At 38.0% G+C, this 18,723-nt stretch overlaps 1 protein-coding gene across 1 annotated transcript; it reads left to right on the top strand.

The window, feature by feature from the left end:
* The first annotated feature begins 738 nt into the window (after window positions 1-738).
* Window positions 739-18,201, top strand: LOC101845314 (LRP2-binding protein). The gene is made up of 8 exons (XM_005095567.3): window positions 739-838; window positions 3,850-4,070; window positions 4,835-4,948; window positions 6,159-6,301; window positions 7,027-7,190; window positions 7,768-7,939; window positions 13,489-13,660; window positions 16,149-18,201. The coding sequence occupies exons 1-8, from the start codon at window positions 835-837 to the stop codon at window positions 16,212-16,214; spliced, it is 1,056 nt and encodes a 351-aa protein (XP_005095624.1). The 5' UTR covers window positions 739-834; the 3' UTR covers window positions 16,215-18,201.
* Window positions 18,202-18,723: the final 522 nt, after the last annotated feature.

Genomic DNA, 18,723 nt, shown 5'->3' with positions numbered 1-18,723 from the left:
TTCATTTCAACTACCGACTTTCCGAGAGACAGACAGAATATCGGGTCGGTTGGTATCCGTCGCAGCGGACACGGGGCCTAAATCAGCCCATTCACAATTCTACTGTGCATAAGAACATGTTAATACCCCCCCCCCTTTGAGAATGGCCTAAAGACACATCATTGACGGTTTAATACTAAGACAGACCCGAAACACACAACACGTAACACGTGCCATCAATAGTGTGACTTTTTTTGTTTAACAATTAATGTGGCTTGACTAAGCCAGCAACGCGCAAATGTATTCTCTTTTCTCTCTTACCTTGTTATAACTTGACATGAAATTCTATTTTGTTTGGTATCTAGATATAGATCTAGATCTAAGTAAAAATAGAAAATAACAAAAGGTACACACTAGATTCTAGTACTCATTATTACAGAGTTGTTAATCTCATGGCTATCTGCTAAAAATATTGCACACACACACACACACACACACACACACACACACACACACACACACACACACACACACACACACACACACACACACACACACTCACTCACAAACACAAAAAGAAACCCTTGTATGAAGTCAATGGTTTATTTGTTAGCATTTTCTTAGAACCAAATCATCTTGACTTAATTGTTCCGTTGATTTAAAGCGAAAGGGATTCTTGTTTTAACAAAAGTTTCACGGTTCCCTTGGTTGCATTTAGTTGATACAGGGGACACTACTCATAATATTTGCACTTCCTGAATTTATAGACAAACAGGAGGCTGATAGATTCGGAATTGAAGAAAACGAGTGTCCATTAATCTTATTTTACGGGTGGGTGGGACTGTATAGTGAAACATGGGTAAGTGTGATTATATATATTTGGCATACCTGTAATTAACAACCACTTTTAAATAGAATCATCATTATAAAGCTTAAATATAAATAAAGTAAATCTCTAGATTCTAGATCTAGATTCTAGATTCTAGATCTAGATCTAGATCTAGTAGATCTAAAAATCTAGAGATCTAGAATAGATTAGATTTCTTAATTTCTAGATTTACTAGTCTAGATCTAGATCTTCTAGATATCTAGATTCTAGATCTAGATCTAGTTCTAGATCTAGATCTAGATTCTAGTGCCAGATCTGAAACAGACCTCGATCATAGTTCTCCATCATTCATTTATTTCTCTGCTCGGATGCTCTCAAAAAACAATTATTATTATCTTAGAGTTTCCTCGTCAACCATCATCTAGATCTAGATATCTAGATTTTTTTAGATCTTGATCTAGATATAGATCTAGATCTAGATCTATTCTATGCAGGTTTTGAATATATGATTTTCTGAACCTATCCTGACTCGTAAGCCTTCTATTTTTTTCCACTGAGACACGAGAAGAAAAATGTTCAAAGACAAGGCTTTATCATTCTGCTTTACATCTGTTCAAGTGTCCTGCTAGTCCTAGTAGTTAGAAACTGCTTTTGTTGTTTCCTGCTCATTAAATTAATAGTGAGTGACCTCTGTGGGCTTCTTTCATATCGTCCTACAGTTTGATCTTTTTTTCGCAGTGACTTCGTTCAACACGCCGTGAACATGCACAGTATGTTCGCGGTGGCCTGAATGTAGTTTGTGTATTATTCAAGCTTTTCCCTGAGGCTGCATTAATGCTGTCAAATTAATGTTGATTTTTAATTTTCCTTTTCTGCGCTAACCATCCATTTCTTTGGTGGTTTTTTACTCATGCACCCGTCTCATGTAAACGTTTTATTATATATTTTCAAGTAGTATTTTGCATGCATGCTGAACACAAATATGGCCTTCATTTTTGCCACAAATCAATGGTTATTGAGTTATTGATGTTTGAAAATTGTACTATTTGACTTGATTTTAACTACCGACCTAAAATGAATCTGCGAGGTTTCAGGGGGGCAGCCCTGCATTTCACAATGATTTGATGTTTTGGCAATTAGGATTTATATTTAAGCCAACTTGAAAACGACTGATTTGCAAGGGTTTTCACGGCCGTATGTGTGTTCTGCAGCAAAAATTATGGCAGTTTAGCCTCCAAATCAATGCATCTGTGTGTGGGTGCATAAGTAAAAATTTACCATTTCTTTTATTTTTATTGTAAATTACTCCACTTTGCCACTTGTCCGATAGCGATTTAAGATCTATATCTAGGACTAGGAGACTGACTTGGCAATGGGTTCACGAAGTGTGAAGTGGGGAATCTTAACAACTGTGATTGAGAATACAAGCCGAGCAAGCTGTTCTTCATGGGCGTCAGTATCAGTTTGTTCAAATCGATCATCAGTTTTCACACCTGGTTTTGTTTCTTTCGCTTGACAGTTGACAGCAGTTTCTTTTTCACTGGAAATCTGACGTCAAGAATTTTGTTGAGATTCCCGACTCCGCGGCTGTAGCTTACTCTCATTGATTTTGGACCACGGATCTTTAACATGCGCAACTTGAACGCGAGACCTCCGAGATTTTTTGCCTTTATCCGAGGAGGCTAGGTATTAGATCTTCACCTACTCTAAGATCAGGGGTGTGGCTGAAAGGCAGCAATGAGAAAGAGCCAAGGAGTAGCAGTAGAAAGGCTGCAGAAAGAGTCATAAGCCTGGAGGAGTGGAACAAAAGCAGACAACAAAACGTTGTAAGAGAGCAGGAAAGGAGGTGAAAGGAGAACATTTTAGAGAAGAAAATTTTCCAAAGCTGTCCGGTTTCAAACCCGGGATCTATTGAATGAAAGGCGAACACGGTACCTCTAGACCACAAGAGCCCCTTTGGCCGCTGTCTAAATTATCAGCAATTGCTCTGAGCAGTATAGATATATGCACTTGAATTTTTATATTTTGATTTTTTGGTTCGGATGGCTTCCTAATACAGTGGTATCCACCTAATTGTAGTAACCCCTCTGGGGAAGCAACCTTTGGTTTTTGTTAGACGGTGGTTGCTGCTGACTGAATTGGCAAAACGGTTTGAAGGGGGTGGGTGGGTGAGAGGTAAAAAATATAATTGGAGATTTAGAACAAACATTTAAGATATTAAAAAGTTGACTTATTTTATCAAAACTACATTTTAACACAAGAAACAATTTAATATGGTCCAACAGGCGGGTGAGCATGTTTCAAGATTCACAGCTGTGGGATGAAATCTACAAGCTTACACTGAAATGTAGGGGCAGAGTGGTGTTACTGTATCAAAATGAACAGTCTGTAGGCTAGATTGCTGTAAATCAGTTATCTTTAATATCCTGTGTATGCACCCAAAGACCAGTTGGGTTTTTTGGGGGGGGTTTTTTGTCACTGGTCCACAGAAGTGCCATGCAAATTTTCATGGGCATAGATAGGTTAATAAAATTCTAGCTAATTTAAATGACCCAAAAAAAATTTTCGCTGACATATAAAAGTAAATAAGCTATAAGTAGACACCACTGCTGTATCTAGCCCTTTACTGTTTCCTAGAGGGACTGAGATATAGTTTCTAAAGGCTGGCTCTCAAAATTCATTTCACAGCTGTTTTCTGAGTCTCCCTACTTATGTCACATTTACATTTTGAATTTATCAAGCAGTCTGTCATATTTCATGACCAATTTTTATTTTTATTTTTATTTCGTGGGAATAGTTTGTTACATCCGAACAATGTATGAAAGTTATAAAAATTAGAGCCTGTCTCAGTTGAATGTAATACACACAGTCATTGCATGTTCAGATTCAGGAATTGTGGCACCTGTAAGAATTTAGTTCTTGACTCCAAAAAGTATAGAGTCGCTATGGCTAAAGCAGATACTGGTAACTGACGAAAAATATAACAAGAAGAGAAAGTCCTTATTCCAAAAGATGCTTGGTTTTGTTTTTTTTCATTTCAGCTGCAATGGAGCTTTCGGGGGAACTCCAGACGGAGCATGTTCAGTTTCCGGCCCACACACGCTTAATGGATGAAATTGCTATGGAAGTGCGCGAAACAGCTGGCCAGCAGGAGCTTACAGATGCTCAAGTTGCAGAGAAAGTAGAGACAATTCTATTAGACAAAATCAAAGATGGAGACAAATCAGCAAATTTCCAGTTAGGCTTGTTGTATTTTCACCAGGTAGGCCTACAATAAATTACTTTATTATAATGGAAAATCAGGAGCTTGTTCAGCAAGGTACCGAAAAAAGAAACTGAAGCCCCTGTAACTCAAGAAGTGTATCAATAGAGGTCCACAGAGCAGCCTGTTGAGTCTTCAACAGAAATGATATAAAAATATTGTGTTGAAATAAGGACACCAATTTGTTGCACTATTGTTTTACTAAGGCAATGTAAAAGTGTATTGATAATAATTCGCAAAGGTCAGAGATATCTTACTTGGCTGAAAATATTAATTTCTGAAGTAATTTCTTTTATTGTTTATTGTAGAAAATGTTTCATCCATTTTCTGTTACTATGTTGGGAAATGGCTGTACATTTTATTGCATGGTTTCTCAAGCGTCAGGTTGTATAGTAGCCTACTCTGAAGAGCTCTGGAATGTGGTGTAAAAACTCTAATGATGTCATGGTTGGTTTATTGTTTCAGTTTTTCAGTTGAGAAGATGATGTTAAGAAAAATTTTAGCTACCATAAGGGGGTCGTCTACAACTAAAGGTTTGAGCCCTGATATAGTGCCTTAAGTGCAAAAAAGAAATTGGTGGTAAGTGTTCATTTGTATTCTCCAAGCTTACTTATTCTGTATGCGTTGATTTTTACTAAATAGTAATAGTTGTTGGATTCATTTCAGACAAGTGTTTGTACTTAGATATTGTAAATTTCAGGAACCACAATGTACAATTCTAATGATGGGGTCCTTACAACCATGAGATATTCCTTCTTTTTCAGGATCAGTTTGACAAAGCAAAGTCCCTGTTTGAACGATCAAAAGATTATGACTACCAGTCTCTTTTCATGTACGGAATTATGAAATATGATGGACTTGGAATGGAGGTTGACATGGTAACATGATTTTTATAAGTTTTGAGTTGTTATAAACAATGATTTAAATGCATCTTTGCAGCTTCTTCATGCTTTCTTTTTACTGAACTGCTCATCCACCCTCCTTCTTCTGTCACACTCTTTCTCTTTCTCTCTCTCTTTCTCTCTCTCTTTCTCTCTCTCTCTCTCTCTCACTCTCTCTCTCACTCTCTCTCTCTCTCTCTCTCTCTCTCTCTCTCTCTCTCTCTCTCTCTCTCTCTCTCTCTCTCTGTGTAAATAATAGCCTCCATGGTTCCTATATATTATCAAACCTCGTTGTCCCCCCCCCCTCCCCCCTCCTCCGTTATACTGCCAGCCCCACTTGCAGCCTGGTTTTGCGAATGTACAAAAATAATCCCTTAAACATAGTATTTGTGCCTTTACACCACCATCTGCCATCCACCAACTGTCTCAGTTGTGTGGTACTTATTAAATTACAAAGTTATGTTTTATTTTAATTGTACTCTTCTACATTACCCATCGTATTGTACTGTGTTTGCTTGCAACACACTATATCACTGTAGATGTATCCATATTGCTTGAAATCTACGAGACAAGGGTGGGGAGGTTGATGGTGGGATGCATTGTCTGGTGTATGTCTGTACCGTGGTTTTATGCACCCCGCATAATTTAGCAAAATTTGATCATTTTGTGCCTAATTTCTTATTATTTTCCTTTATCATTCTTTGTTAAAATTAACAGAATCACATAATTTCATATTTTTGGGCTCAGTTTGCATAATTTCTTATTTTCTCTTGCATAAAACTACGGGGACAGGTATGTGTGTGGGATGGGGCGGAAGGGGGTGGGGGGGGGGGGGGGTTTAGTTAGGAAGGGATACAGAAAGAGAGAGAGAGAGAGAGAAATTATATATAAACAAACAGACAGATAGACAAACTGACAGACTGGCAGACCTACGGAGATAATGTGAGGTGAGTATATTTGTGTAGTTAAAAAAAAAAAGAAAACAGTCTAACATGTGCCAGCCTGCTGATATCAAACTTTTCTGTTTGTTCATCAGGATGTGAAGTCAGCCTATGAAGCTTGTCCCATTTTTATTCTATTCCTTCTCTTGAACTGAGTACCATTTAAATATGTGCCCTTTCTAGATGTCTGCTTTTCAATTTAAAAATCTAATATATTGAAGAATCTTAATAACTCTTTCTTCCTTTCTCTCCGTTCTGATATGTAGCGAGATGGAATCAAGTGCATGATTCAGATCACCTCTTCTGAGTCTCGGCTGTGTAAGCATTTGGTGCCTGCTGCGAGGTACAACATTGGAAGAGCTTACTTTCAAGGATACGGGGGTCAACAATCAGATACAGAAGCAGAAAAGTAAGTCTTATTTGTTTTTAAAATGTCATTTTTGCTTGCATTTAAAACAAAAATACCCTTCAACTAGTATCTTTGAGTGTTTCTGAACATTACTTTTTCCTACAGTGGCATCAGTGGTATAGTGGTTAGGCTCTCGTACTCTCAACCGTAAGGTTAATAGTTTAAATCTCATCAGGGGCAGAACGTTATGTCTTTGAGAAAGGCACTTTACATTTTTGTTCCTTACTTCACTCAGGTGGGAATGAATACCTGGCTATAGCACTTAATCAGCTGCTTGCACTGTATCCTTTTTGTGAAGCTGAGAAGGTTTCTGAGTGTTAAAGGGTCTGCTGGGGTAATAATAGTTGTAAAGTGCATAGATGTGCTCTCTATGAATGCAATTATTATTATTATTAATTTTTATTATTACTTATTTTATTATTATTATTATTATTATTATTATTATTATTTAGGAAGACTAACTGATGCAGCTGATAGCTTGTATAGTTAAAGTATGTTTGCGGTGATAGCAGAGTGAGCTGCCTGTTCGTACGTCCCAGGTCTTCTGGTAGCACCTAGCCTCCAATCATACTTCAAACCGCTTATGGATTCTAAACATAAATTTCAAATAAGCGCCTTGCATATTTAACTTTATGTAGTGATTCATGTCTTTGTTTAAACTAAGATTGCTGTTTTACTTTAAGAAGTCAATTGTGCTACTTACAATTACATTTTTGTCTGTGAAGGTGGTGGCTCCTTGCAGCAGATGATGGAAACCCAAAGGCAAGCATTAAGGCTCAAAGTATCCTGGGCATGTACTATTCCAGACAGGACAAACAATGCCAAGATTTGAAAAAGGCTTTTTTCTGGCACTCAGAGGCATGTGGAAATGGAAGTTTAGAATCTCAAGGTAAAACTTGTTCACTACTTCCCTTCCATGATGCCTAAAATGTGGCTTGCACGTCTCATACTTTATAGCTGTGAGCCACCTGTTTTATCTAACAGAATCCTAATTTCTTCCCCTCCAGAGTTTTCTGACTCACACAAATTATTATTGTATGCTTAAATTACAGTACAGGTACTATTTTTCTTTAAATTATTTTATAAGAAATTCCACCCTTTGTTTTCCTATATCTTTTCTTTCACCTCCCCCCTCCCCCATGCCCAAATTAAGAAAAAAAATTCTTTGAAATTAGTATACACACTTTTTAGCAATAGGCCTTAATCAAACCAGCTCCTCATGGAGACAATTAGCAGGAAGACCGTGAGGTAGATGCTGGAAAGGAGAGATGAGCAGCTATGGACATGTGCCGCCTGCTCTGGATCCAAGTAAATCCAAGTAAATCCAAGGATTTCAATCTCACTGAAGTAAATGTCATATTAATGGCACATTATCAGCTTTTTGTTGTTTCAGTTGTGGCTACTAGTAAGGTACCCCTCTCTGAATAGGTTTGTGAGTAAGTAAAACTTGTATCATCTCTCTTCAGGAGCCCTCGGAGTAATGTACATGTTTGGCCTGGGTGTGCGAAAGGACAATGATGCTGCATATATCTGCTTGAAGGAAGCATCAGAAAGAGGCAATGTCTACGCCATGGGCAATCTGGTTGCATTGTTTTACAAAAGCAAATTGTACACTAAGGCGTGTGATCTTGGTTACAAGTAAGTAAGTACGTGACAGATACAGATCTATTAGTGTAATGTTGTAAGCTTTGACCGTGGAAAAAATGTGTCAACTATGTTTTTGTTCTAAAACCATTGCCAAGGTCAGTCTGCAGCTTTGAAGCTTGAGCTCTAAGTTCAGTCAAACACGGGTAACTTGAATTCGTCGGGGATTGGAAATTGTGTTTGAGATTTCCGTGATTCGTCCTGTCCGTGAAAACCCCAAATACAAATAAATAGAGAGAAAATCAAGGTGGGTAAAAAAAAGAACATTAAAACAATGTGGTTAGCTCCCTTGAAAGCAAGAAGATGAATGAAAGTGGAAAGCAGAAAGTCTCATGTGTGCACAGCCGACTCCTACGTCATTCCTTTCCTCTCATTTCATTGGCTTACACAAAAAGTTACACCTCTTGCCGTCTGCACCATGCATGTCCCACAGCATGATTGCAGTGTGGCAAGCCAGTCATGTGGTGCGGTCAGCATCGCTCCCCAACCCCCCCTTCCCCCCCCCCCTCCCCCCCCCCTTCCTCCAGCCTCTCTTAGTGAGACAAGAACCACGTTTTGGCTGTAACAATAACAAAGAAACACCTACCCACGGCCAGAAAGGCTGTAAAGCTGGGTTTTATGTTTTGAATGCAAAGTGGATTTTTTCGAGATTTGAGTGTTGCGTGTTTCGAGTGTTCGGGAACTCCGTGAAGTCAATACAAAGAAAACATAGGGACTGTAACGGGACCGTTCGAGATTCATGGACTGTACTGTAGGCCTATGTAAGTGTGAGCAAAGTTTTGTGTATTCTCTCATTATTTAAATCAGAAGCGTTTATTTTGATAGCATTAAGATTTTCAAGAAACCAGTTACTTGATGAAAGCATACCGCCTCTTGTATGTCAAATTTCTAAAATGTAAATTCTGATTCTAATTATACTATGCACATCAGGAAAGGCATCAAAAGGCTTCACTTTGTTAGACATGAATGGCACTATTTTATAGTGTTACAGATAAAGTCTGATTTTTCATGAAGGGAATAAAAGTTAGGTAATATATATATATATAAGCCGCGTGATTCAACTGCCTAAGTGACAAAATTTTCTAAAATCACTTTTTGATCCCTTTATTTAGTACAGCCTTTGATACACCTTATATTAATCCTCATCCTGCGGGAGCCGGGTTTATGTCGCCCGATAAGCCTATCAGCACCTCGCCCACGTTCTGGACCCGAATCAGTGTAGCCCCTGACTCAACGCACGCGCAGCGCGCATCCTCTTACGTATCGTTCGGGTCCCGAGTCGGATCCCCATTCACGCAGGTCAAGTGTGTGTGCGTCAGTCAGCTTGAGTTTGTGTGCGTTTGTGGCCTTCTTCTAGAACCACCTGCGTTGGTTTGTAATCGAGGAATACGTCTCATTCGAAACATGCCAAGTTGGTAGCTCTAGATGTTCGTCCAATGAAATTATAGAAGAAATTGACCCACTTAGACATGAGGAGCTTGAAAGGATAGTCAGGAAACAAGACTTCCATTTCTCTATACAAAATCTTTCAAATGAGCTTGGTTTTGTATGAAATGATACTACCTGATAAGAAATAAGCTTGTTTAATAGTTTTGAATACCATTGTGCAGGTGCAACAAAGAACAATTTGAGTGTAAGACATTCGGAAATTGACCTAAATTATCCCCTTTCGAACCTCAGGTCATTCATAACTACAAGAGCGTCCAGAAAGGTTATTCGAATTGGCGTAACTACTCGTAATGTCTTATCAGCTTGTGAGAGGGGGTTACTCATGTGTTTGTAACACTTTATAAATAGAAAGCTATGAAAGATAGAGCATTATTTTCATCATCGGTTAACACACTCCCGCGGTATTCATGGCGAAAACACACGTTTCCCGGAGCGCGCGCTGTACACCAACAGTACACACTGAGTGACCCTGGCGGCCTGCCCAGCACGTCCGACGTAATCGGTTGCTGATAAGATATGCATCTGGGCACAGACGCAGGATAAGAGTTAAAATCCCGAGTTTGAAAGATTACTGCAAACTGTTTCAATCGTTCAGTAAATCCATCGTCTATATCACACCAGTCCCCTATTTCCACGTGATTCAACAGTCCAAGTGCCAGTTTTGCAGCCCTGTGACGAATGGGTGGTTAAATCATGCAGATTTCGCAGCTTGTTAAGGTGTTCACCTGTCGCTTAGGCGGTGCGACCCACACGACTGTGACATTTGTCAAAACAGACTGGAGGGTAACATCAAAACAAAGTTCTGCCTTTACTAGCTTTGACTCATATCGAACCTTATCGATAGCCAAATGATTTTGTCAAGGCAGTTTCCGTAATCTTTCACTACGTTTGGTAGTCTCTTGTAGTTGAGAAAGGGCAAGATGGCATCAAAGAATATGTTAATACTGACTTGACCAAGTCTGTAAATTGTGGCAAAAGCTACTGACGAATAAATCTTTTAAAAAGTCTATGATTGACATGTAAGGGGCACTTATTTCACATTCGGTACAACAATTGGAAAATATTTTTATCGCGACTTTTCGCATTTTTTAATTTGCTTTAAGTGTGCGCCCCTTGCTGTGTCTGTCATGTACCATTCTTGAATCATTGATTAGTTAATCAGTGCTGGGTAGATGATACTTAATTTGTCACTCGGAAAAAAAGCAACTCATAAACATATTTGCCCCGAAAATTGTCTCTTCAACAAACCTTCAACTTCAACTCTCCAGCTCTGCACTTCAATTTGAAACAAATCCCATACCTTCTACCTACATGCAAAACAATGAGTTTGTATACAACTGCCCTCACACAGTGGTTATTCATGACTGTTGCAAAAATCATGTATATGACTTGGAGATGGGAGCTCCACGATTGTCAAATTACCAGAGAGTGGAAGAGGAAAAGCAATTTTGTGATAAGTAATGCTCCGACAACCTGACAACACTGTTTTCCCATTACTACAGACAGAATACAGGCAAAATCTATTTTGACTAACACTTTCAAAGCCTCAGAGGCCTTTATAGAGAGTACCATAGAAAATGGAAAGTGTCACACATTGTCCCAGATGATTTTAGAGAGATATTCAAAAAGAACAATGAATGTATGTCGAAAGGATCAATGTGGAATAATCAGGGTAGGAGAAAGAATCTAACAAGAAGCCTGCATAAAACCCTGAGCTTGGGACCAGATTATGTCGAGTGTGCATTGACTTGGAAGTGGATTTGTTAGAATGGCGTCAAACGCATCTGCTGCTCTATTTGATAACAGGACCAAATTAGCTGTCTATATTTCTTTGAATTTGGTCATCAAAGATGTGGAGTGTGATGTTTGGCATGAAGGAAAAGGACCATTGATTGCCAATGAATTCTCTTCTTGTGTCAGTAACTTCCTGGAGGAGCCTACTGACAATGCCATGTTCATTATATGTAACAGTTATGGTTGTACTTATCAGACCACAACGCTATCTTGTCAAATGCAATCAGCGACATTTGTACCAGATAAAACAAAACTGTTGAACACAAATACCATAAAAAAGAACAAACGCAAATGGAAGTGGACATCACACACAGTGTAATCGAAAGGTCCCTGAAAAAGGGTATGGTCTGTGTGCTCATGGATAATCTTGAACATTTTTAAGAAGTAAGACAATATCCCCCCCCTTCCACCCTTCTTTGAAGTTCGATTTCTGGACCATTCAAACCCCGTTGTATCAAAAGCTTGTTGCCATTGATACAAACTGAACAAAAACTGGGAAATCGAACGTTAAAGATGAATGGTCTTTTCTACTTACTCTGTGAGGCCAAAAAGAGTCCTGCTCCTGAAGACCCAACCAAAAAACAGAAATAATTACTTTTAACTGTATAATTACTCTTAAAACTACTATGATTTGCTTTTGCCGATTACTCAAACACCCAAGCAACCATTGGTGTTCATTGAGTGGTGTTGATTAACATGATTCAAACACCTAGACGCCATTATACAGTCACTTAGACAGTTGAATCACGCGGATTTTGGTAAACCGCCTTTGTCCAGTAACTTTTGCAAGAAAGCTTTTTTTCCAAAAAGTAAGTGACAGACCATTGTCTCGTACTTATTACATCATTATTTATTACTTGTTATATCATATACAGAATTTCAGATTCATAGGTACGAGCATAAAGAAATAAAACAGTTTTTTGCTTCTCCTGAAAAATTGTCTCTTGGAACTTAGGCGATTTCCTTTTCACTCACTGTCTGAGCAAGTAAGTTAATCAGAAATTATAAACGTTGCTTTTGATTACTGGTATTTTTCCTTAAGCCTAATCATCTATTCCCACCTCTGTGCTGTTGTTCTGAACTAACCTGACTGATGCTTAGAAGTTCAAGATTCAAATCTTGATTAATGGAATCCAAATTAATACAGTATAAGAAGAGTAGCTCGAATTCATCGGGACCAGCCTCGGTAGTTCGAGGGATTCATAGTTTAAGGGATCCGTGAACAGTGTTATGGCATCAGTTGCGTCAGAGAATCAAGGGAAGCAACAAAGATTGCTACTTTAGGGCCCTTTGATGAGTAAGTGCGGTAGATGAGTATATATAGTTGGTACGGGTAGTCCATCCTTTTTCCCTCCCTCCGCTGGGGCCAGCGATAAGCATGATGGTGACATGAGGAGCAGTAGCGGGGTAGACTGGAAGTGTTTGCTGTTGTTATGCTTTGTTTCTAGTTGGAAGTTGAAGCCATGGTGAAATGAAAAATGAGGTGCTCCATGATGTGTGTGTCGTGTGTATTTGTTTGTGTGTGTGTGTGTGAGTGTGTGTGTGCACGCGTGTTGAGCAGGGCACTAAAAATAGCACAGCTGGCTGCTTCTGTGGAGGAAGAAAGGTGGTATTTTACCTACCTTATCTTTTTCCGTTTTTTTTTTTTTTTAAATTATTTTTTCTCAAGTGCACCTCAAAGGACATTAAATTGACTTTAGACCTCAACGGTGGCGTAATAAGTTCGACTATTTCGTGTTTGTGTTCGAGCTTTGCGTAATTTTCTTACAAAGATAAAGAAGAAGAAAAAACGGGACCTCATGCACAGTATGATGATGCATAATTTCGAGTCTTCTATGTTCGACCTATTTGTGTTATACTATATTTCTTATTCTTCTTCGGGAATCATGTGCTTTACCTGTGCTTGTGAGATGACCATTGAAATGAGCTAGAATATTAGCAAACCTTTTTTAATGTATTCTCTCGACAGCTGCCAATTAGATGTTTATATATATATATATATATATATGTATATATATATATGTATATATATGTATACTTATGAAGCTGCTGTCACTCTTGATTAAATAAATTGCTCAAAGTATAATTTTGCTTCGTCTGGAAGATACTCATCTGCTGGGAACTTAAACAACAGGATAGCTAAAGTTGTGCTTATATCAGCTGCTAACTCTTACAGTTGTAGCCTCTAGACTTGTAGACTTCACTCATTATCTAGAAAATTTGTTGGGCAAAAAAAAGAAAACAAGACCCTGTTTACTAGTACTCACATTTGATGACATCATGTATTGTTGCTTTTGCAGGGTATCCCAACTTTCAGAAGAAGATGTCCCCGTTCTCGCTGCTGAGACAGACTGCTTGCCCTTGTACATTGCTAAAGGAATTGCAATGGCTTGTTTTATATATGCCAGATGCTTGGTGGGTGGGCACAGTTTGAAGCCCAACAAGGAATTAGCCAAAACATATTATTCAAAGGTAAGATCAGGAGCAAATAAGATGCATAGTTTTTTGTCGTTCTCTATTTGTATTAGCTTTTTTTTTGTGCTGGATAGGATTTTATCTCCGAGAACTATAGTGCGGTCAAAAATTTGTGAGGGAACTTTTTGTCGAATATCTCCCCAACTATAGAACCTGGACTCTCCAACTTTTGCACAATGGCTTATATCAAATTTTTTTTTTTAATACCTGTGTGCTGTATTCTAGAAAATTCCTGAATAAATACTAATAAAAGATCCCAGACGATGGTTTCTACAGATTTTAAAAAGGTTACATCCTATCAGCTGGGACAATAGCACTTTTAAAAGCAAGTCTGTCCTACTTCTTCTAATCGTGACACTATGCTTATGGAACTCATGTTTTTAGTGCAATTAGCGATGCACAACTAAACTTTTTTACTCCGTTTCTGCAACCATGGATGATTACATTTTATTTTTGTTCAAATCAAAAAGCACTGGCACCAGCATATCACGACTAAATAGGAGTGAGTTACATTATTCTTCACTCCTTTTACTCATAAGTTACATACTAATTTATTGAGAGTTGTTTGTATTAATTTGTTAAGATTGTTAAACGAATCGCTCATTCTTACCAGTATCAAATAAAGCCAAGAATGATGCCATCAAACCAAGGCACCTTCCTGTCGCAGTATCTGACTACGATTCAGACTAGAAAAAGTATGAGTAGAAATTCTTTACAATTTCACTTGTCATTAGTCAGGAGATCGTAATCGTGCATGGGCTAAAGTTTTACTACTTAAAAGTGTCATTGGTGAGCCATGACGTGGGCCACGTATGTAAGCAAAATTTGTGTAAGAAGCGGGAAATGCTTTGAATGCTTCCATTCTCCATGTGACTGAGATTTGTAGTACTTTATATATAAATTTAATTATGAAGAAAAGTTTTTTAATCAAACCTCAATTGTTGTGGAAAAATATGATTAAGTTAAGACAAATTGATACAAACTGCTGTGTGAAGTATGGATGACTTTGACGCCCCAGTTAAAGAGATATTTTAGGATAAGGTGGGCCACGAATTTTTGACTGCACAATAGGCCCGCTTAATTTTCAAGTATAGGAATGTAAAAGGAAAGTTACCTCTGTGTATTTTTATACTATGATTGCCACATGAATGGTGAACAATAACTGACAAAATGACCTTCTTTCGCACCCCTTGCCCCACTCCCTTCCCCCCCTCCCAACCCCCATCTTCAGCTGAATAATATAATAATTTCCTGTTTAAAGTAAAATGTTGGAAAATCAGTAGGCCCCCTCCTATAAATGTGTGAAGAAAGGAAAAAAATTTGACGAACACGATAGAACATAATTATTTTATTCATGTGATAAAGTCATACCTTGAGAGAAACATAAATAATATGTGTCACGACTTGGTGGAACCAGGCGCTCGTCAATTTTTGGGCATGTGGGGTTTTTAATTGTTGGTGTCATAATATCTTAAAGCCTGTTCATGTGCCTTCCTTTGGTGAAAAAAATATCCGTCTATGTTAAATAGAAGTCAAGAAATTTGCGACTGAAGGTGATGGGGGGTCACCTAGTGGTGTTGGAGGTTAAATAAGCGAGAAAATAGCTTCCAGAATTTGGTAACTTCCCTAGCCTGGTGGTTCTTGGAAACTGAACATTTACATTTTTTGTGCCTTTAATAAATGTTTTTCAATAAAATCCACTCAAAAAATAATGTGTTTTCATATGGATATAAAAGGTGTAGAGCCATAAAAAGAATATTAGATCTAGAAAAAAATTGCCCATCAGACAAAAAATTGGTGATTTCTTTGATTTCATTATTTTGACGAACACCTGATTTCACCACGATGCCTCAAATATGGATATTGTAATGGCCATTTTGTTTAGTGAAAAATCAAGCTTAACCAAATATATGAAGGAAAGACAAGAAGAACACAACAGCGGCACTCTTGAACTAGATCTAGTAGTCATCCTTTCTTGAAGTTACTATTGATCCATGTTACTTATTCCTCTCTTATTTCCCCTCATATCTTACTTCAGTCCTCCCCTTCTTCCTTTTCTTCTTCTGGTGGTAGAATATCAAAATTGAAATAATTGTTCTACCTTATAGTTGGGCTAGTGATGGTGGGCGGTAGCTCTGGTAGCTGGGGTCCATGGTGGGACAGCACTCACTGTGTTAACCCTGTCAGACCTCTGCTACCTTAAACTTCACCCTCCTCCTGGCCTCCATGGTGAAGCTTAGAGTACGAGATCTTTCAATAACCGGTTGACGGGGAATCTTGCATTGATATTGGTCCACTATTTTAGCTTCAACAATATTATTTTCATTAACCTCGCTGGACTGTATTCCCGCCGGTTCTTATTTTAATATTGTTGAAGCTAAAATAGTGGAAGTAGGGGTGGCTGGCTGTGTAGGGTTCCTTTGTTATCCTTCTGTATTATAATTAAAATAACCTAGTTTTTCTCTGAATTACTTTTTTCTAACAGAGCTACAAATTTGATCCCGACGTATGTGCACTTCTTCAACACACAACTCAACAAGGTGCACTCTAGAAAATTGAACCCATGTCTTCGGTTTTCCAAAGAATTTGATGGTGCCATCAATATACAAGTTTCCCAGCCTGCCAAAATGCAGTGGACATGAGATGGACATTATCTCTGCAATGCTTACTCTTTATTACTCCCATGTAAACTTTTCTAGCAGTTATGCTCAAAGATAATATGCTTCCCTGGCCAGTAAGAGAAATACACTCTCTTTCTATAATTTCCACCTGCTGACTTTTTCTGTTTTGTAAAATTGAGTCAAGTTGATTGAAAGATGGTGTATTCATCTCTTTTCTACTTGGCCACACCCTTCTTGCTATGTTATTCATGTAGTTATGAATGTATTTCAAAACCTTCACCTAAATCTGCAGGCCAGAATTTTTAATCCTTCAAATGCCAAACTGGTTGAATTGTGTTTCTTATAATCTTTTCCAACTTTGAATGGATTATACCCATTCATTGTTTGGTCTAGAGAACAGTTCCACATCTTGTTTCTGAAAAGCAAAAATGATTTTATCAGACTTTCAATGATTTACGCTTTTATATTTCGTGGTAAATCTTTGTTTGAAGATGATACTGTAAAATAATGTTGTCTGGATGCTAGTCTGGTTTAAATAATTGTCAGGAATTGTCTTCACTATATAACCAACAAAGTGACAAGGTCATGGCCATTTCTTGATGTCAGGATTTCCATGTCCTGTCCAATGCAACTGTTCTCATGCCCAGAGAAAAGGACGCTGCTGCTGTTCTGCAAAGTGTGCTTAAAGTTTCAAGAGCCGTTGGCCCAATTTGTGATGTTTGAAATCTTTATAAGAACAGTCTAGCACACACATACTGAACACGCACAGAACAAAAAATACACAAAGTGAAAAGATTTTCAGATCCAGAATTTTTTCTTATTATTTATCCTTTGTATTCAGAACATGCCCACAAATCCAAAAAAATTGTTGCCTACATGGCAATAAAAAGTTGTATGAGCAAGCGAGGGTAGATGTACTTAATAAACACAACAGCAAATTTTGTTTACCAAAGTAGCCATGATGAAAGAGAGAGAGAAAGAAAGGAAGAGAGAGAGAGAAAGGGAGAGATCATGGTCAGTACCCATGTAGGCCAATGACTTCTCTACTATAAGTATAAGCCGGGGCACTTTACTTGCATATAATGGAGAGTCTGCAGTGGAAGGCATATAATGTCGCCACATGAGTCAGCCTACTTCCTCTTCAACAGAGATTACACTACTGCACAATAGCTTGTTGGTGTTCTGCAAATGAAGTTAGGTTTGAAGTTGTTGTAGAAAATGAACGATGGCAGAGCATATTATAAGAGCTGGAAAAGCTTTTTGGTGGAGAAAAAGCAGCTTATCATGGCAGAGGTGAATTTAAAAAATCAATGTAAAAATCCCAGATCTGCAAAACGTAGGCCTATGATAATTTTATTTCGTTGGTGACTCAAGCAATCCGCTTTAGGTCCATTTGGACCTACTTTTTACACCAGATAGGCCTTCAAAAAATAGTTTTTGTTGTGTTGTTCCTATATATCAGTAGTCATGAAAAGCAAGAAATCTTTGATAGAGTTTGGGGAGGGGGTAAAAATCGAAAATTCGAAGAATGTGGACTTGAGTAGATTCTTTGCGTCAGCAACGAGATAAAAAGAATTTAAAAACCACGAATCCAACACACATCATGTACGCATGGTGTCGTGACAAAGGGGACATAATTCATGTAAAATTTGGACCCAATTATCCAACTTGTCTATCTCCCTTGATATAGCCTGAAATTACGTTGTGAAAGGGTATCTGCGTCCTACCAATTTCTCTTTCCGCGTGCTATGGGTTTTAAAATGAGCAGTATAATTTGCAATGACAAGCTATACAAAAAAGTAAAGAAGGAATATATCCTGTCAATGTGAATTAGATCTACTCCTTAAGTAAATTAATGTCTTCTGCTATGTGCACATGTTGAGTTCAATAATAGTCAAGTAAAGAGATTTCTATTTCTGTTTTGTAATGGTTTTTATTGTTTTCATTGTTGTTGTTGTTCTTTATTTATGAAGATGATGTGTGTGATATTTACTCTTTCTGCCACATATTTTTCAACAAGATTTATGTTCTGACAATCATTTCTAATACAGCTTGTCCAGACCTGAAAGCAGCCACTGAAGATAATGTGTCACAATGCGGTGGAATCAGGCGCTCGTCAATTTTTGGGCCTATGGGGTTATAAGTATCGTCTTAAATCTTTTTTATTTGTCTTTCATTTGGGACAAAAAATACCCAGCTATCTTGAATAGAAGTCAAGATATTTGCGACTGAAGGAGGTGGGGGTCACCTGGTGTCAGAGGTAAAATTAGCGAGAAAATGGCCGCCAAAGTTTGGTGACTTCAAAGCTTGAGTGTCCTTGGAAACTGCAAATTTATATTTTTTTGTACTTTTGTGAAATATTTTTCAGTAAAATCCACATAGAAATGTGTTCTTAAATGCACGTAGAAGATATTAAAGCCACAAAATGAAATGTTGAAA

The sequence above is a fragment of the Aplysia californica genome, unplaced genomic scaffold (assembly GCF_000002075.1).
Source record: "Aplysia californica isolate F4 #8 unplaced genomic scaffold, AplCal3.0 scaffold00107, whole genome shotgun sequence".
Taxonomy (NCBI): Eukaryota; Metazoa; Mollusca; class Gastropoda; order Aplysiida; family Aplysiidae; genus Aplysia; species Aplysia californica.
Note: the sequence above shows the minus strand (reverse complement) of the source record. Positions and strands in the feature narration are given on the sequence as shown.